General features: G+C 45.8%; 1 protein-coding gene across 1 annotated transcript; it reads left to right on the forward strand.

Annotated features, from left to right (window-relative positions):
* The first annotated feature begins 7,168 nt into the window (after positions 1-7,168).
* On the forward strand, positions 7,169-16,628 carry SLC16A8 (solute carrier family 16 member 8). Its single transcript, XM_081929200.1, has 5 exons — positions 7,169-7,684; positions 11,496-11,770; positions 12,381-12,524; positions 13,242-14,111; positions 15,695-16,628. Exons 2-5 carry the CDS (start codon positions 11,542-11,544, stop codon positions 16,078-16,080), a joined length of 1,629 nt encoding a protein of 542 aa, XP_081785326.1. The 5' UTR covers positions 7,169-7,684; positions 11,496-11,541; the 3' UTR covers positions 16,081-16,628.
* Positions 16,629-21,313: the final 4,685 nt, after the last annotated feature.

A 21,313-nucleotide genomic window follows, 5' to 3' on the forward strand; every position in this document is an offset into this window, starting at 1 on the left:
TCTCCTTTGGGTTGTGAAGTTCATATTTCAGGCGTGCCTTTTGATAGGGGAGGGGAGACACACTTCACGGAAAACAAAAGGGAAGAGCAAGTTGCGGTTGTTGGAGATCACTCCTTTTCACCTTCGCTACTTCACTTTGCAAAGTGGTATTATCTCAAGGCAAATGTACCAATGTTCACAGAACTAAGAGGTTAGGAGGAAATTCAGGATTGTCGCCTTCCTCCCATGCAAGTTGATTTGCCAGTTCTTTATTTCCCTTGCCTCTTGTCTCCTAAATAAGATGCAATGGGATGGTGATTTTGAAGAGGGTGAAACGTGCAACCAGATTTCCTGCGTGCCCAGCTGCTTCCTCCATCTCACACTTCACTCAGACCCTCAGACACCCTGCCAATCCACAGTACAGTACAGTCATATCTTGCATGAAATTAACTTGCACAATTTCAAACTTGTGTGGTTGAAATAGCTCAAATTAAGAGTCAGAGTTCAGGAAAGCTTGGGGAAAACATGTAAGTTTTAATGGGCAATTTGAAGGCTGTCACTGCCACTGACTCACAAATTACCTGAGGGAGGCCACTGAGAGGGTGGGTGAGCTTTCACCAAAGAGGCCTGCTTTTGTGTTGTCACCAAGAGACAATCTGCTGGTCATGGAAACATCATCAGGGTAAATTTCAGAAGATTTAAAAGATCAACTTGTTCTACCAAGGAAGGTCATCTGCTAGGTAACTAGGCCCCAAGTTCTTTAGAGCTTTAGATGTCAAGAACAAAACCTTGAACATGGCTCTGTAGCTTATAGGCAGTCAAGTGCAGATCTTTCAACAGTTATTTGAATATGTGTTAAGCTGGGTGTCCCACTAAACACCCAGGCAGCTGCATTTTGCGCAAGCTGCAGTTTCCAAACAAGGTGCAAGGTTAACCCTGCAACAGCGCCTTATAGTCTTTGCACAAAGAACAGACTCTACTCCAAAAAAGCTTAAGCCATAATAATCTTAAGTGGTGCTGCAAGACTCTGTCGTTTTGTTTTTTGCAACAGGCTAATGTGACATGGCTTCCTGTCTGGAAGCATGACCCGTGGGTACTGCAGGGGCTTTCCAGTGGTGATTTCCATGATTGCAGGGAGATATTCTTTAGCCACTGGGCTTTGGGGAATAACCACCCCCATTCTGGGTCATGGATGGAGAAGAAATTTGATTCGGTTCTTATTCAAAGGCAAACCTTCCTAATTCGCATTTTCCATAACAATATGCAAACCGAAACTCAAGCATTCTTTGGAATTCATGTTTCCCCAATTCCTAAAGTTCATGTCCGCAGCCAAATAATGTGTGTATAAAGATGCAAATGTTACTGAAGAAAACATACAACAATGCGTTATGTTAGGGGAAATTGCATACAGAAATTTGTATAGGAGGAGAAATTCACACTGAAATGTCGATGAATTTTCATGTGGATTTTTTAAAGAATAGATTAAAATCGCAAACTGATGTGGAGAACTGAACTTAAGATGAGAAACTGAGAGAAAGTGAAATTGGTTGATTGGCCCACCCCCTAGGCACATGTCTCTCCATGTAAATGCAGTGTTCGAAACATTCAGGGCATGTCGTACAGAGAAGATTCTCAGTGTTTGAACCATTCTAACAGATAAATTAAGACACCAAGAAATCCACCGAGGCTACTGCCAGACTGTTGGTATTTTGCGGGTGAGATTCAGTCACAATATGACAAATACCGGTTACGGAATTAAAGTGGATTTGTTGATCCTGTGCAGTGCATCAAACCCACTTCTAAAAATCCCCAGACTTTTTGCAGTAAGGAAAGTGACGAGGAAATTATTGGAAAAAGTGGAACCACAATCTCTTTACGCAAAGTCGTGTAATCTCCCTGCAAACAAATCAGAATGGATGCTCAATAAACAGTAGATGTCTTCTAACCTCCCCAAAGACTGTATGAATAAATCAGGATGAATGAGCAGTAAACAAATAAACTCTGGAAGTGACCCTGGAGCCTCTGAGCTGGACTTTTGCATTTTTGCTAGGGTTGCCATATGCCTGGAATTTCCTGGACATAGCCAGAATACTGCAGTCAGAAGCAGTCTCCGGGCGGAAACCGCTAAAAATGCCTGGGAAAATCCAGACATATGGCAACCTATGCCGGCAATGTCATTTTGGACAATTTTCCTTAAAAATAGCTCAAAAACTTCATTTTTTTGCAACCTTGCTCAACAACTTTGGGCAAAACTAAAAAAAGCTAAACAACTCATGTTGTCATGTGTTTATTGCTTTTATCACAAGAGGAAAATATACAAAGGTTCTGCGGAAAGCAATTGTTTTGCATTGTTGCTGGGTTTGGGGTCATGTTCACACCATACATTTAAATCACACTGCTTTCCCTCCAAAAAATCCTGGGAAGCGTAGTTTACCCCCTCAAAGAGCTACAATTCCTGCTACTCTTAACAAACCACAGTTCCCAGGATTCATTGAGGAAAGCCATGTCCTTTAAATGTGTGGTGCAGCTGCGACCTTGGGACTGTATTACAGTGGCATAGCATGGGGGGTGCAGGGGGGGCCGGCCGCACCGGGCGCAACATCTGGGGGTTAGTGTTAGGGGGCACAAATCCATGGGTTAGGGGGTGCAAATCCATGGGTTAGGGGGTGCAAATTACTTGCCTTGCCCCGGGCGCTGACAACCCACGCTACGCCACTGCTGTATTATGCATTTCATTGCCTGTTGCTTCAGAATCTATCTTCTGATACAAATCTGCTTTTCTAGGACAGCAAACCACCTTATTCAAACATGCTGCCCTGATGACTCTCTTAACATGTAAAATACATTTTAATTATTATTTTTTTGTATTTTGTAATGACAAGATCAAATTCTGTCTTGTCAAAATAAACAAGAAATATGCCTGGATATTGTGATGTGGCACCTCACTTCTCTGAGCAGTGAGATGTTCCAGCAATATTGATTTCCCGTTGTTTACATAACAAAGGGATGAGCCCGTCAGAGCTGCCCAGCAGGTTTACCTTGAACAAAAACCAGCTGAAGCTCACAGCAATATTTTCCTTCACCTGCTCCACTTCCTTGGACTGATACAGCTCCCTTCTGCTTTTACCTGGTGCAGGTACCATCCCCCTTCCCTGACAGGTCCAGCAAAGAGACTCTGTTGCCATGGAAGGCCTGAGCGGAAAAGCTCACCAGATGGTGGCACAGATGAAACTGATCTCAGGACAAAATGTCACCAAGATGAAAAACTGGATCACACGGAAATAATGTTTCTGATGTCTGCATGTTGAAATGATAACATATTCTTGCAGAAAGAGACACACTATAGGTTACAGACTCCACTAACCCAAAAATATTACCTCAGGTTAAGAACTTTGCTTCAGGATGAAAACAGAAATCGCGCGGCAGCAGCGGGAGGCCCCCATTAATTAAAATGGTGCTTCAGGTTAAGAACAGTTTCAGGTTAAATACGGACCTCCGGAACGAATTAAGTACTTAACCCTAGGTGCCTTTGACATGCCTTTGGTTGTTCAGTCTAAACGCCACCAGGTGGCAGCAGAATCTAGCAGTCCTTTCCCATTTCCCTCTTAGTTCCTGTAGCTGGTCCTTTGGTAAGGAATGTCTACAAGGCCAGCCCAGGATATTTTGCTACTTGAGGTGGAACAACAAATGGTACCTCCTTCCCAGGAGAAGGTGCATGGTGCACATGGCTGGCTAGTGCAACCCCTGCAATGCAGGAAAACCTGCAACCTTGGAGATAACAGAACCTCCTCCTCCTCCTTTGGCGATCACTCGTAGCCGAGTAAGATTGTCTTCCATGAACACTGTTTTAACAGTGAGTCCGTAAGTGACTGTGGAGGCCCATTCTGGATCCACACGTCCTTCCACAGTGGGGACATAGGTTTCTGGGTGGGAGTTGATCACGGTGTGGATTTGCCAAGCGTGCCTTCCTCTTAGCACGTTTCTCCTTTCATCTTGAGTTCAAGCATCTTCAGATCCCATGACACCTTTGGTAAAGGCTGTTCTCCAATTGGAGCGCCTGCAGGCCAGTTCTTCCCAGTTGTTGGTGTTTGTACTACATTATTTTACATTTGCCTTGAGAGACTCTTTAAACCTCTTTTGTTTATCAGCACCACACTCTAACCAACTGAGCTATCCAGTTAGCAAGTCAACAAGCATAACTTCAGGAACTAGGCTTCAACAGGCAAGCTTGATTTTGGGCTGATTTTTTCACACCAGGGTTGAGCAGCCAACTGGCTGATTGCCAGGTGTGGAACAAGTTCGGACTGCCAGCCCTTGTTCTCCAACACTGAAGGCAGCACTGAAGGCAGTCATCCAATGATACCCTTAGCCTTCATGAATTTGGCTAATCTGCTTTTAAAGTATCCAAGCTATATTTTTCATTGTATGGGTGGAATAATGCTACTAATAATACTAATACTAATACTAATACTACTAATACTAATACTAATACTAATACTAATAATCGGAGAGAACTCCAGAGTTCCTTGAATTTGGCTTGGTAGTAAGTTGGCAGCTAGTGTAATTCTCTCAGGACTGATGCTGTATGATCCGTAAGGAGCTGACCATAGCTGCAGGGTCTGAACCATCTTCAAGGGCAGCCCCACAAAGAATGCATTGCAGTAATCCATTGGGAAGGTTATGCGCCATGCTTCAGAGCGGCAAGGCTGTCCTTTTCTTGGAACAGCTGCAGCTGGTGAACGGGCCGCTGTTAGATGTGACGTTTACCTTTTCCCTACAGTAAACAGAGACTATGCTGGGTTGGCACACACCACACCCTCTCTCTTGCCACACAAACCTGCCCTGCCCTCCCCACTTGTGTGGAGTTTGGTTTCTCCTTCAGTGGCGCCAGGTGTAGCGCCTGTCAGTCATCTTTTAAACCTGGTTTAATGAAAATCTCCCCGGTGGTGGTGGCCGGGACTGGGTTCTCTGCTGTAAAAAGGAGTGGGTGAGAAGGGAGCTTGTTTTCTTTCCCTCAGAGATGCCTGCATCTCAAGGCCTCACGTGGGCCTCTGCACAAGCCCCCCATTGTTGCCTGAGCCTTCGCGGCCGGGAGTGGAAGGGGGAGCAGGGGGAGACCTGCTGTGGCTCCTTTAGCCGATTAGCCTTATTAATAGAAATTAAACCCCGTCTGTGAGCTCTGAAAGCCCCTACACGCTCCCTTCCCTACCTGTGCTCTTACTCCTCCCTCCCCCCCCCGACAGGAATGTATAGATAGGGAAGCGGGTGAGGAAGGGAAAGAAGTTAAGAAGCTTATGAGGATTAGAAACCAAGGCCTTTCACTTCTGGGACTTGTGAGGGTAGGTCTTAAAACCTACCTGGGCTCATTGGTGACATGAGTGCCAGCTTGGGGTTTTTTTCTCCCTACGGTGGCCTAACCTCACCCCCACTGCTTTTGCCCTCAGAAATATTGTGCCAACAGAATCTCTCTACCCTCCCATGGTGCGCTTTTCAGGACTGCCATTTTTCCACCCCTTGATCTTGCAAAACAACAACAACAACCCTCCCGCAACAGGTTAACAGTCGCATTCCATGCACAATATATTTTGAAGTCGGTGGGACTTACTTCTGAGCAGATTGCAGCATCAAATACTTAAATATGAAGACATCTTAACTACTTCTTGCAATACACCAGAAAGAAAAACTTGCACAAAATCGGGAAACTGTAATGAATGCACACAACTAGTATTTTCAGAGAGGGCTCTCACTCGAAGATACTACAATACTATAGCACCATGGGGCTTGCTGTGGAGATGGGAAAAGAACAGTGACCATTTTCAAAAGACACTGATTTTTGCCTATAAAGTGCCCGTAATTTGCGATAGGTAGATTTTTAGAGAGTCAAACCCCATGGAATTTTAATGTAGCCATCATAGTAAACATGGACTTTCTGACTATACCTGTCCATTTCTGAATATTCATATAATATAGATACCTTCTTTTGATCTTGATGTTTTCTCTCTCATACACACACCATGAAAGGAAGCTTATTTTGCCCCCCTCCCCCATGATATTATGAATCTGAAACATGCAGTAAGGAACTATTCATCAGTTTTTCTCACAGGAGTTCTTGACAGTTCATTAATTGTGACGTCATCCAAATGGGTATTAATCCATTCTAATCTGATTAAAATCCATTAAAAAACAAACAAACCACTATTGACTTTTTGCAGTTTGGAAACGCATTGAAAAGTATGGGATGAACAAATGACTTGCAGGAAGGTGTGTAAACGCCTTACAGGCAAATCAGTTCCAATGGGCGATGAATGCCACTGACGCACAAGTGCTCTGCAACTATGGCATAAGCTTTTCGTAAATGAAATCAGAATGAATGTTCAATAAACGGGTCATCCAGAAAAACACTTACCATATTTTTCGCTCTATAACACGCACCAGACCATAACACGCACATAGTTTTTAGAGGAGGAAAACAAGAAAAAAAATATTCTAAACGAAATAGTGGATATATGATTTTTGTGGTTCATGCTGTGGCCACAGACGTGATCTGACAGTGAGTTTGGAGTAGCCCAATGCAAAAATCCTGAGGATCCATGTGGCTCCATGCTTTGTGACCACGGAGGAGGGAAGGAAGGGGAACCATGGATCCTCTGCTCACGACTGCTGCAGATCTCCCCCACCACCCGAGGGCATTCGCTCCATAACACGCACAGACATTTCCCCTTACTTTCTAGGAGGAAAAAAGTGAGTGTTATGGTGCAAAAATTATGGTAATTAAGCATCTGTTAGGTGCACTGAAATGCAACGTGAAGTCATTTAAATTGTCTGCAGATGGAGCTGTTGCTTTACTTACCATTAGCATGGTTAGGGAATGCATGGGATAGTTGTCTAGATGTTAGTGCTATGGTGAATCTGACCCTGAACACGACTACTTCTCATAGGACAATGTAGAGGCATGAGGCTCCCTGGGATGTTCATCTTGACCTCTGCATGTTCCCTGCTCTGAGATTGTGTTTTGTCAGTGTCATGCCCTAGGATGGCATCCTGCCAGCATCATTCCTGTAGCTTTATTATGTCCCATAAGGCTGCCCTGGTCTAGGGAGCCAGAACCAATGCCCTCCCCTCCTCAAACCCTGCAGGAAAACCTCAAGAGCAGAGAGGGAGGAAGCTTAAAGACTCTTGCCCTCTCCCAGCTACCTCTCACTTTGGAGAAGCTGGATTACAGGGGGATTGTGGCCCAGGCATGCCGGCTCTGCTCCTTCCCATTGGCTGGGAAAGCCTCTTAAAAGTGGAGAAGTGGTTTCTTTCTGCTAGATCAGCAACCTATGATTCTTTAGCGACTTTAAAACATAAGCAGCTGCTGACCCACATCCATGCGGTAAACACTTTGGTGCTTGAGCTGCAGGCTTCACAAAGCCAAGGGGACTCTGGAGGAGGGCCTGGAAGCAGCTATTGATCACCACAAGAAGACCACCATCTGCACCAGGCTTTCAGGATCTTTGAGAGCTGAGGTTTCTGCTGGCTAGGAAAGAAGGATGCAAGAAATCAGAAGGCTTCTTCCAGGGGTTCTCATTGGATGTCTGTCATGGAGTGAGTTCTGAAAGGTTGTCCCCTCCTTCTTCAAACTAGCCCCAGGCACTAGGAAGCGCTCCTTGGATCCTTCTCCTTGGAAGTCAAAAAGTGAAAGGGAAGGCACAGCCCACCCAAGGTCTGTATTTTAATATGGAGCATGCTATTTTGTATGTCAGGTGTTAGCATTGTTATATGTGTTGGGAATTAGTGACCCAAGGAGGATGCCCAACTGGTTTCAACTCAGGATGAATACTGGTGTCATAACATACTGAGCAAGGGATGCTCTTAAAGACTAAGCTAATTTGCTCTGGATGCTTTCCTTTGTGCTGCTTGTGCATTCAGGTGGAGAGTCTCTGCTGTTTGAGGTTTGGGGGTCCCAGGAACTGGCCTCCCGGGTCTTGCAACAAAATTTGGAGTTTGTGTTGAGTCCCTTATTTTGCGGAACCCTGTGTCCTGGGTTATGTTGTCTTGGCTTGTTTTAAAAAGAGTGCATATGAGCCATATTGATTACTGGACCTGAAGGGAAATTTCTGCTCCCCTGGAGTCTGATTATTTTTATGTGAGACTGTGTGCGTGTACATGCTCTGTATAGATATGTACATGTAGGCCTCTGGCTAAGAGACAGTGGCCAAAAAAAAGAGGAGACACATCACCAAGAAGAAGAAGAAGATGATGAAAGAGGACATCAATCTGCATGAAAAATGGCATGTGCTGATCTATATGTATATATGCATATGTGGAAATAATTACCATAATTTAAGTAGAAATACAAAACGGGGAAGACTGTTACCTGGTGGTTTTTGTGCCAGTTCAGTCTGCTGCCCAGCTGTTAGGTGTTGCTTATTTTTATATTCCTGGAGCCTTCAGACTGAGGCAATTTACAAGTAAAGTGGAAGCCTGTCTCTGTATCCATGAAGGCTAGCAAAACTGAGAGAAAGGGGGGCAAACAAGCTTCTAAGGCAGGTTTCTATCAGGTCTGGGGAACCTTTGGCCCTCCAGATGTTGTTGGGCTCCAACTCCCATCAGCCCCAGCCAGCATTTCAGTGGCGATGGATCATGGGAGTTGGAGTCCAGGAACATCTAGAGGGCCAGAGTTTCCCCTCCCCTGGTTTGCATGTTATAGATCCCATGCAAAGGCCATTTTAAATGATGGCTCATAATACAGTGAGTTATTTGTGTGGAGCAGATAACTTTGTAGCTCAACTGCTTTTTTATTGTGCCACTGAAAATTTTGTGTGTGGCAACTATAATGTATTAACTGCCATGAATATGGTCTACAAAACATCATTGCAAAAGGATCTACCCTGCTGAATCCTTTGCATGTAGGCAAAAATGCACAAGTGTCCTCCAGGCTGGCTCAATACATTTGGCTGCCTGAAGCAAAAGACAGGATGGCACCTGTTCCTGTTCCATGTACAAATGCCAACCAGACTGGCAGCTGAATGTCACTTTGACAATGGCAAATGGGACAGCATCCTCCTGAGGACAGCGGGCTAGCTTAGAGGGTGCAGGGCATGCCACAAGGCACACTCAGTTCTTTCCTGCTCATCAACATTTGCCGCCTGAGGTGGCTGCCTCACTCTGCCTCATGGTAGGACTGGCCCTGAGCATTGAATTGACATCTAGTGCAGAAACAGGGAGTGAAAGTCCAAGTCCCAGTGCTGTAGCTTCTATCAGTATTGCTGGGTTGGCTCTCCTCCAGAGACAACTAGGGAGGCCAGAGATTACTAGCGGAAAATGGAAACGAGAGCAGAAATTGCCCATGCTTACTTACTATTTGTCCCATGTCCAGAATGGAAATAAATCCCAGGAATATGATCAGCATTGGCTGTTGGTGGTGCTTTCAGTCTACAGATGTTAGGTTTCCCCTCCCCTCCATTCGCATTCTGTTTCCTTTGCACTGAAATGAATGGGGTGGAATGATGCAATGCTAATGTAATTACAAAAAATATGTAACTAATTACATAAATTAGGTGAGTTACGTAATTTCACCATAGTGGACAGTGAGGTGAATAACATCGTGATAGGTGGAAGACGAACTGCAACAGAATGGAAGCACAGCTGCATGCGATAAATAGAGAGTGAAGTGGGAAATATGCCTTCTTACAACCCCAGAGATAACGCAGCCTAAGAGCACTTGCCCAGTGCTGATCCCACAGGTGCTGGTGCAGCCCAGTGCCTGGGAAGTACCTGGAGTTTCCCTGCAATGGGCATAAGCTGTACGCACCTTCCTCTAGGGTACAGGTAAGGTACCACGGTAGTTACAGTACTGCAAGACACTGTTGGTGTTGCCACAGCCACTGAAGCGCCCCAGGATCTGGCAGCATGGCCTCCTGATGCAAATGCTATAATAACCTCCCCATTGCCAGCATGCTCAGTATCACAAAGGTCATGTGTTGTTGCATTGGAAAACTTGCGGAGGGGGTAGCAAACTTACATAGACATTCTTGACCAGCTTAAGGCTTTGAGACACCTCCACTGCCCCCTTCCAATCCCCTGTTTACACCCACACTTTTGTACTCAACCATAGCAATTGCACACAGGCAAATAATCTGTCTGGCATGCACTCACACAATAATTGCTTAATTTGTGCTCTTGGTCACAACTTTTGGCCTATTTGTCTGCGTTCAGAAGAAGGGGCCATTGTTTTCTGCGTTACAGCAGCATGCAGAGCCTTCAGCAAAAGATGGTATTAATGGTTTTTAATCACACCACAGATCATGGTACTTTAACATTTAAAGCTAGACAAAGAGTGGGAGAGGAAATCCAAGGACCAGAGGGGAATAAACAAGCCTGAAACTCAAGGGGGAAAGAGAAAGTGTCAGAGCCTAGATAGTCTGGCTCCAAGCTGGAGATGCGTTGCTATGTCTCCTGACTGTCCAGAGGAAGTAGCTGTGTCAGAAATGCCAGTTCTTTGCTTCTTGCTGTTTCCATGAAAGTATTATAGACTCACTGAATTGTAGAGTTGGAAGGGACCCTGAGGAGCATCTAGTCCTCCCCCTGCAATGCAGGAATCTCAACTAAAGTATCCATGACAGATGGCCATCTAACTTCTGCTTAAAAACTTCTAATGAAGGAGAGTCCACTACCTTCTGAGGAAGTCCATTCCACTGTTCAACAGCTCTTACCGCCAGAAAGTTCCTTCTGATGTTTAGTCGGAATCTCCTTTCTTGTAAATTGAATCCACTGGATCAAGCCCTATCCTCCAGAGCAGAAAAAAACAGGCTTGAGATATTTGAAGATGCCTATCATATCTCCTCTCAGTTGCCTTTTCTCCCAGGCTAAACATACCCAGCTCCCTCAAAAAATTGAAAAGGTCTATATGTTATACAACAATTCATTGGGTTTTGGTTGTATTACTGATGTTGAATTGAGATTTAAACCTAAGTGGCTAGAGACCAGATTCCCTGAAAGAGTGACTTCCCTCTTATATACTGACTGAATATTAAGATCTGCTTCTGAGTGATCCTGCAAATGAAGCCAAGTGGGTAAGGAACAGGAAGAGGCCCCTTTCGGCAGTGGTACCCCAGTTATGGTATAGCCTTCTCAGAGAGGTTCAGCTGGTGCCATCTTTATGGATTTTCAGAGAAAGGGGAAGTATCCTTTTATTCACCCAGGCATTTCAAGCAACTTGTTTCACAAACTGGGCCTCTTACATCTGAACTGAATTTTAAATTGTGTTTCAGTTGCATTTTAGTCTTAATTAATCATCTTTAGTTCCTATTGCTTTACGCTACATTTTGATGCTGCAGTGTTTATTTACTGCAGCTATTGCCTTGTTGAGCAGCACTGTTAGTCCCTTGCATGAGTTTGCCTTCAGACATAGTTATTGCCCTACTTCAGATTGAAAGAGGGAGGGGAAGCACATGAACAGAAACGAGGCTGAAGGGAGACAATGGGAGCTGCTTGTCTGTATCTGCATCCTCTGTTCTCTTCTGTTCCTGCAGCACCACTCATCTCGCTCGCTTTCGAGTTCCTGCCCCTGGTTGACCAATGGGGAAGGGCCATGCTGAGGACGGCCACCTGCCAGAAAGAGCAAAGCCTCCAGATGGTGGTTGGGGCTGGATAGTACTGTTTGGTTGCTTTATCATCACTGGCTTTTCCTATGCCTTTCCAAAGGCAGTGAGCATATATTTCAAGGAGCTGATGCATGACTTCCATGTGGGCTATAGTGACACAGCTTGGATCTCATCTATCATGCTGGCTATGTTGTATGGAACAGGTAAGGATCCCACGACTCTGTCCCGTGAAACACTTCCTTGTCTGTGCTGATAAAATGTACACAGCCATGAAAGCAAAGATCTAGCCAAGGATCTCACTGGTTTATTGTGAGTGGCCTCCTTAACCACCTCTCTTCATTCCCACCGACAGTCTGCCGCTTTTCTGAGCAGAATGAGCTTTCACCCAGCTCCCCTCCTGGATTCCTATAACTTCAGCTGCCCTGGTGCCCCAGACCTCTGCAGTCCACAGCATTTCTGGCCCCCAGATCTGGGGGGTGGGAAAGCAAATAACTAATTGAGTAAACTTTCTTGTGTTGCAGTGGTTGAATGCTGGCAAGCATTCTTTGACATTGCTTTGCACATTGCAATGTCAATGGCTGGGGCAGAGAACAAAATGCTTGCAGACAAATAGCCAGCAGTCAGAAGTTTGAGGTGTGGGGCTACTTTTCCGTTTGCCTATGAAGTATAAGAGTGCCAGAGAGCATCTTCCAGACATTCAGGCAGTTCTTCTCCCAAGCGAGAACAGGAAATCACACGTCGCTTCACTTTTTCTTCCCCTTTTTATTTAACCCAGGCCTTTCCTCCCTTTCTTGTTTCTTTGATTCTCTGCAGGGCCGGTGAGCAGCATTTTGGTGAACCAGTTCGGGTGCCGGCCTGTGATGCTTGTTGGGGGGCTCTTGGCTTCCTCTGGGATGATTCTAGCCTCCTTCACCACCAACATTATTGAGCTGTACCTGACGGCTGGTGTGCTGACAGGTTAGTGTTGGGCAAGGGGGCTGGGTGGAAAGCAGTGTCACATGGAAATGCATCTGGAAGTGATAGGTGGCATGAGAAATTGTCAGAGTGGTGTGAAAGTACAAAAAGGAGGAAAGAACATGATGCTCGCAGCATTTTCATACACGTGATGGTAAGTGCACCTCTTGGGCTCCTTTGGGCTCCTTGTGAGCATTATTGGTGATATCAGCTAGGCTTCTGTGTTTGCTTTGCAAATTCTGTGATTGAGTGGAGCCCAATCGAGAGGTACTGTCTTCATGACATATAACTTCAAATAATAGTCTGAAATAACTCTGCAGTGTTATAAATTGCATGGATGAATTCTATATTCAGGAACTGGCTGTGCAATGGGGACCTCAGTTGATAAACCAGGATCTTGAAACCTATACAGTGGAACCTTGGGTTACGAACGTGATCTGTGCTGGAAGCACGTTCGCAACCCGCAGTGCCACGTCTGCGCATGTGCAGGTCGAGATCCAGTGCTTCTGCGCATGCACAAAGCACAATTTAGTGCCTCTTCGCATGCATGAGTGCTGAAACCCGGAAGCAACCTGTTCTAGTACTTCTGGGTTCGGCGCAGTGCGTAACCCGAAATCACGTAACCTGAAGCGTCTGTAACCCGAGGTACCACTGTACATCTCTTAAGGCCACAATCCTATTTTCTCACCTATTACTCACAAATCCCTTTATACCCCACAGGTTTAGGCATGGCTCTGAACTTTCAGCCTTCTCTGATCATGTTAGGGTCCTACTTTGACAAGCGCAGACCTCTTGCCAATGGGCTCGCTGCGGCCGGGAGTCCCGTCTTCCTTTCAGCCCTCTCTCCACTGGGCCAAGTCTTGCTGGAGAAGTTTGGCTGGCGAGGGGGATTCCTCATCATGGGGGGACTCCTGCTTAACTGCTGCACCTGCGGAGCAGTCATGAGACCCCTGGAGCTGAACAGGAAGAAGAAAGGAGAGGAAGCCCAGGACAAATATGAGGCCAAAGAAATGCTGCCCATGGGAGGAAGGGCCGAAGAGGCTGTCAGCACCACGGACAGCGCCAAGAAGTCAAATAAATCCAAGAAGAAGAAGAAGCCCAAGAAAGGGAAGAAGCTGTTGGATTTTTCTATCTTTAAAAACCGGGGTTTTGTCATTTACGCCATTGCCAAGTTCATCATGGTCTTAGGTCTCTTTGTGCCCACCATATTGCTAGTCAACTATGCCAAAGACTCAGGAGTGCCAGACAAAGAAGCCGCTTTCCTCCTGTCCATCATTGGTTTCATAGACATCTTTGCCCGCCCATCCTGCGGAATACTTGCTGGGCTGAAGCGGGTGCGGCCCCACGTGACCTACTTGTTCAGCTTTGCTATGCTCTTCAATGGCCTGACAGATATCTTCAGTGCCAGGGCCACCGATTACACGGCCCTTGTCATTTTCTGCATTTTCTTTGGCATCTCCTACGGGATGGTGGGGGCCCTGCAGTTTGAAGTGCTCATGGCCATCATTGGGTCACAGAAGTTCTCCAGCGCCATCGGGCTTGTGCTGCTCATTGAGGCCTTTGCTGTGCTCATCGGACCACCCTCTGCAGGTAAGTCTTGGGCACCTGTTACCTGCACTCATTTCCGCAGAGCTTAATTGAGGGCGGGGCTTCCATGAAAGAGCCCACCCCAAAGACAAAAACTTCATAAAAGTGATAATAAAGAGCAGGGTGCATTTGAACATGTGCAGAAAGCTATCCCATCTCACTGATGAGTCTCAGTATATCTGTGGTTAGGAGCCAGGGTTTGGGGGTTTAGTTTTTATTAAATTATTATTAAATTATTATTTTATTAAATTTTTATTAAATCACTTCTTCTTCTGGGGAGTTCATGCCTGATCGTCTCCCATTTTATTTCCACAACAATCCTTTAAGGTAGGTTAGGCTGAAAGAAGGGCTGGCCCAAGACCACCAAGTGGACTTCACAGCTGAGTAGAGATTTGAACTCAGGTTTCCCTGATCTTAGACTGACCCTGTAACCATCACACTGGCTGTCAGGTCAGGGGTGTGTGTCAGGGGATTTGGCCACATGAAGGTGCCGCAACACCTTAACCATGTGTTTCTCCTGGAAATGCCAATATTCCTGCTGAAATAGCTTGCAAATACCTTAGGGATTCTGTTCTCTCTCCAGCCAACCTGACCTAACATGGTGGCTTCCTATCATGCCAGAATACTGGTTTATTTCACAGGATAGGACATCTCCAGTTTGCAGGTAGATTCCACTTGACATTTTACTATGCACATGGGCTCTCTGAAGAACAGGCAACTTACTATGGAAAGCACACATTCCTGCCTGCCTGCCTTCCCAGTTTCTGTGTGTTTCTTGGCTGGCTTAAAAAGGGATGACTGACAGTGCTGGGAGTAAGTGACACAGCCATCTTATTTTTCTCTAAATCCTTTTTCATTCTGACTCCCCTCCACCTCTTACACACATATGCCTTAAAGTCCTATGAAGTCCCCCTTGGTTCATTTAATATACTACATGGTGGCAAAGCATATTTATTGCCAAGTGTGTTGTTCCAGGGTGGCCCAAGGAACCTGATCTCTACCTTTGCAACCCTCAGCATCACTCTCCCTTTGTTGCTTTTCTTCCACAAGCACACAGTCCCACTACCTGCTAGCCCTATGGGCTACCTAACATCGCCATTAACTGAACCCTGAAGCAGCATTGAGAACAGAGTTAAGCACTAGAAACTTGGGAGAGTAAGACTTAGAAGTGAGGGTTGTGAGCTGTGTGCGTACAGGCCAGCCCAGATTCACCTCCAACCCAAGTTGGCTCTCGAGATGTTGTTGGATGGCAGCTTCCATCATCGTGTGCCACTGGGAAGCCACAAGTCAGCTACCCCTGCCTTATAGAAAGAACTTACTCATCCTCTTCCTTCCATAGTTGTATCCTACCATCTCTGCTGCTTCAGTGACCAGGCAGGGGAATGCATGGAACTAAGGAGAGGGGGAAATATACTGGCTGTGGGTACCATTTTCTGCCTTGATGTCTACATTTTGTGAGCTTTCAAGCAGCACAGCTTCCAGTTTCTGAGGAAGTGCTTTAATATGGCATCAACATGAAATTGTGGGAGGTTGCTATAATACAGCTATGCTATGCTCTCTCTCTTTGTCTTTTTTTAAAACCCCAGGACGATTGGTGGATGCGCTCAAGAAATACGAGGTTATCTTCTACCTGGCTGGCTCCGAGGTTGTGTTGTCGTCTCTGTTCCTGGCTGTGGCTTCTTACTGCTGCCTGAGCCGGAAGGAAAAGAAGAACTCTCAGCCAGAGAACCCTCCTGCAGGTGGAGGTGGCAGTGAAACGGAGGAAGCAGAATCAGATGTTCCGGAAGCAGAGGACCACCCTGGAGACAACCACCATCTCTCCCGCAACATTAACAATGCAGGGGGTGATGCAGCGAACCACATTGCAGAGAACAGGAATGTGGATGGAGCTGGCAGGCCGGAAGGGGAGGGTGTAGCTTTGGTACCGGGGGGCTGCGATGCTGACCAGACAGTGGAAAGAGACAGTTTTTAGCTATGTGGAGCTCGGCTTTGATGAACAAGAGACAATGTAATGTTGCTATTGTATGGGTCTGGTCCAACCTAAGGAGGAGCGTATATGGAAAACTGATGTTTCTGGATGCTGAGATGAGATAGACCGAGTCTCAAGAGTAGTGATGTTTATATGTGTAAAGGTGCAATGGTACAGTGGTACCTTGGTTTTTGAGCGTCTCAGAAGTCGAACGTTCCAGCTTTCGAATGCTGAAAACCTGGAAGTAAATGCTTCCATTTTTGAATGCTTTTCGGAAGCCGAACATGCCATGCGGTTTCTGCATTGAGTTTTCCGGACATAATTGCTTCCGGAAATGCATGCTTCGGTTTTCAAATGTTTCGGAAGTCGAATGGTTTTCTGGAATGGATTAAGTTCGAAAACTGAGGTTCCACTATACTGTGAACGGATATTTGAAGGAATACAAGCCATAGGGCTCTCCTGAATGGCTTGCAGAATTATGTAATGCTTTTCAACACAGCTGGGGGTTGTCCCCCATGTACTGACAAACACTTAAATTAGGAGATTTTAATGATCAGTCTATCTTTGATACCTTTTTCTAAGCTACCTCTACTAATCCAGAGCTCAGCAAAGGAGGCCATCACATTGTAATCCTTACCCTTGGCCATGGTTTTCCCAGTTTTGTCAAAGGTATAGAGCATATTAGGAACATAGCAAGCTGCCTTATGCTGAGTCAAACTCTTGGGTCCACCGCAGCCAGTATTGTCTGCACTGACTGGCAGCCGCTCTCCAGGGTTTCAGACCAAGGTCTCTCCCAGTTCTACCTAGAGATGTCAGCTTGCGACCTTCTGCATGCAGAGCCTTTAACAGTTTCCGTATGTAGAATGGGGAGAGGAGTACCATATAGATCGGAAAGTCATATATCCATTTTGAAAGACTGGCTGTGTGCCAAATCTTCAACAAGAGAGAAGGTATGTAGCTAAGGAGATGCCAACTGTTGGCCACATTTCTGTTGGAAAAATAAGCTTCCATCAGTCCTAGATGGATGTCAGGTGGCTGCTATGTAGACCAGACTGTGTAACAAGAGAGGGTTTTTCCCTCTGGCCTAAAACAGGGATGGAAGACGGTAGAATGATTACGCTTTCAGGCATGCCAAGTAAATGTTAAATGCAAACATTTGAGGTAAGTCATGCCATTAGCTCAGCCTTCTAATGTAGCCCTAATGAGAGGAAAATGCCTTCTTTTTTTTGGCAAAAATGCACCCTCAGTGTCTATCCACAACAGGGCTTCTGTCCCTTTGAGGTGTTCTACGGCAGGTAAAAGTTTTTCAGTGTTGCTACATCAGGAAAAACGGTACCTGTTGGTTGTTGCGCTCTTTCAAAAGGGAAAGAAACCTTGTTATTCTTTTTGCAGTATGGCCAGTCCATTGGCCAGGGATTGCCGCAGGCCAGGGTAGCTCTAGCTACTTTTAACTTCAAAGCCTCTGCCCCACTGTGCAACTGTCCTCCTTTGGTGGGAAAGGTTTGTGGCTGGAAAGAGGCCAGACTAAGCAGCACCTATGAACAAAAAAGCATTTCCTTTTATTGCATGGTATGAGATGGTCACAGGAGTCTAGGCAGGGGGTAAGAAGAAGTGGAAGCATCTTCTGAGTCTGCCTTTAATACATAAATCTATCCTTTGTTCTTTACCCAGCAGGGCTGCTTGTAGCCTTTCTATAGCCAGAGGTAGAAATACTAAGCACCCATGAGTAATGCCCTATATTTGTGCTGTTTTGTATGCCAATTCAGAATTTGCTTTACCTTCCATTCTACTGGAAGAATTGCCCTTTGGAAATTGAAAGCTTGTGTGCACACATGCACACACGCATGCACGCACACATGCACACGCACACCATAGATCCAATAAAAAACAATTGTCTAACTTAATTCTTGTACTCCACCAAAGATTCAGTCACAGACACGTCCTTCAGTTTTGGCAGCCCAGTGCTACTAATTTGCATCTCCAAACAACAGCATAATGTGGTATAATCTCTGCCGCTACCACAACATCCTAAACATGCCTGATTCCAACTCATTTCCAGACAATCCTGGAAATTCAGCCAGTCCTTTATGCAGCTGAAGTTACTGTATTTTTCGCTCCACAAGACACACTTTTTCCCTCCTAATAAGTAAGGGGAAATGTCTGTGTGTCTTATGGAGCGAATGCGTGGGCCCTGGAACCAAATTGCCCAGGGGCAAAAAGCAGGTCATGCTTTTTTTTTTTAAGAAAAGGGGAAGGGGGTGTTGAAACAAAGCCACTGAGCAGCTGATTGGCAAGCGACCGGGAGGAAGATAAGGCACTCTAGCGATAAAGGAGGCTGCCTGGGAAGGGGGAGGTAAAAGCACATGGATCCTCAGGATTTTTGCATTGGGTCACCCCAAATTCACCATCAGATCACATAGCATGTCCATGGCTACCGCCTGCACCAAAAAAACCACTCACCCACTGTTTCATGGGGCTGCAATGATGCAAAAACATGGTTACAAAGCATAGATCCACATGGATTTTCAGGAATTTTGCATTGGGCTACCCCAGACTCACCGTCAAATCACATATCATGTCTGTGGCCACAGCATGAACCACAAAAACAATATATCCACTGTTTCATTCAGAATATTTTTTTTTTATCCTTTTCCTCCTCTAACAACTAGGTGCGTCTTATGGTCGGGTGCATCTTATGGAGCGAAAAATACAGTGCTTTGGCTTTGATAAGCATACTGGGCACTGAGTGGGATTCATAACTATGCTATACCCCTTGCATTACAGCTGTGCCCTCCTGAAAGGACATCACTTGCAATTTTGCAGCTCCTGGCAACAGGATCTCTTCAGCCAAATTGAGAGCACAAAAAGCAGCAGACTGCAAACTGCAACCCCCAGTGTAAATATTATTTTAACGTAGCAGCATTTCCAGATGGGCTATTTATTTCCTCCAGATTTGGTTGCCTTCCGACACCTTCGAGTGCAACTACTCTGTCATTTTTTTTAACCACAAAAAGGCAGATAAGAAAAGGGATGGGAAATTGCACCAGAAAGTACAAGATAACAGCAGAATGCTGGCAGTGTCTTATGACCTCTGCACAAACCAGTCCGGATGATACTTCGATACAGGCAGTAACGTATAACTTCTGAGGAAGTTTTGTACGAACAGTTTTTGTTAGAACTGTTGCTTAATTATGTGGACTGACCATGGGTAATTTGCTATCTTGTAAATATTATTGACCCAATAGCTTCAGAGCAGTCTTGCGTGGAGTCCTTGCTTGCCTCTCAGTTTCTTAGATTATCCTTAAAATGTGTACAAATAACCAAATCTCATGAAGTGTGCAAAACAAAACTGGAATGGCAGGTGCCACAGAGGTCTGCCTGATATTTTTGAAGTATTTTGTACCAGTACCCCCTTCCTAAAATGGCTGAAAACAATCAGGGTGAAGAGAAGAAAGAAAATTAGAAAGGGGACCCAGAACAAAACTAGCTGGTGGTCCCTTAACCATCTTGTCTCGGTTAACTCAGTTTATGAGGGTTGCATTTTTATTTTTATTTTCTCTTCTTACATTTAGTGGGAACGTTTGTCCTTCAGGGTGCTGCTGCTTGAAAAACACATCTACTGGTACATGACTGTTACATTAGCATCTGAATTTAAAGCATGTTTGTTACTCTGTGGTAATCATCCCACACAGGTAATTCCTTACCAGAAGTATCTGCGGTCTCAAGGAAGACACCCCCACGTCTTGAGCGATAACCCACTCCCAGCAATGTTGCACAAGCTGTAATTCCATGCCCGCCCCCCTTACATAAAGGAACCAATGTTAGCAGTGACCAGCAAACAGCAGCCAAGAGGCTGAAATGAAACCATGCACTTGAGCAGCAAGCAAATTAGGTTAAGGGCTGCTGAGGTCATTAAAGACCTGGATTTCTGGAGGAAAGCTACCTCCTTGGGCATGCCTAAATCACATTTAATCTGCTTTGCTCCCAGGTCTCCCAGAGACACCCTCTGCCAAATCCCTTCCTTCCGGTTGCCTCAGCATCCTGACCTCAGGTGCCCCAGGGCAGCACCTTAGAGGAACTGTTACATCACAGAAGGATCAGACACTAAATGCAATGGTCGGCAGACTCAGTATGAGGGAGAGTGTGCCACTGGGCCGTGTTGGCACTCAGAAAAAATATCATTATGAAGTCTCCCTTCCCCCCACCACAAAAAAGTGTTTTGAAGCTAGGAAGAGAGCGACAAGCTCGTTTTTAACAAGCCATGAAGTGCAGCAGATCGAATTATTCCTGCAATAACTAAATAGCACATGGTAGCCTAGGAGACCGAAGCTTTCATCACATGGTGCCTTTACAAGGTTTCTTTTTCCTTTAAGAGCAGGGGTCAGCAAATGTTTTCAGCGGGGGCGGGGGGGGGGGGCGGTCCACTGTCCTTCAAACCTTGTGGGAGGCCGGACGCTATTTTGGAAAATAAATAAAAATGAACGAATTCCTATGCCCCACAAATAACCCAGAGATGCATTTTAAATAAGCACACATTCTACTCGTGTAAAAACACCAGGCAGGCCCCACAAATAACCCAGAGATGCATTTTCAATAAAAGGACACATTCTACTCATGTCAAAACACACTGATTCCCGGACTCTCCGTGGGCCAGATTGGGAAGGCGACTGGGCTGGATCCGGCCCCCGGGCCTTAGTTTGCCTACCCCTGTTTAAGAGCGCCTAAGAGAAGAAAGAGCAGCAGCAATGTTGTGCCCATGTGGTCAGTGGCGTAGCGTGGGGGGTGCAGGGGGGCCCGGCTGCACCGGGCGCAACATCTGGGGGTTAGGGTTAGGGGGTGCAAATCCACGGGTTAGGGGGTGCAAATTACTTGCCTTGCCCCGGGTGCTGACAACCCACGCTATGCCACTGCATGTGGTGGGCTTTTCACCACCATAACTGCAAGGGTCAAAAGGATGCTCCCTTACATTCAAGCAAGACATTGGGGATGTCCATTCAGCAATTGTCATGGTTCCTGCTTGGTTGCTTTCGTACATAGCCAGACATGTAGGTTGTGTCTTGAAGAAGCCCAGACCTTTCCCTCTGCGACAACTAACACTGACAGGATGTAGCCAATCTACTGCTCTTGCAGACATCCCTGAGAGGAGCTGAGGACCCACACAAGCTGAAGGTTCTTGGATGTGTTGACTGAGTGGCCAGAACAAGTTTTGTGATCAGATTTGACTGCCTTCTGAGCA

The sequence above is a fragment of the Podarcis melisellensis genome (assembly GCF_964234715.1).
Source record: "Podarcis melisellensis genome assembly, chromosome: 10".
Lineage (NCBI taxonomy): Eukaryota > Metazoa > Chordata > Lepidosauria > Squamata > Lacertidae > Podarcis > Podarcis melisellensis.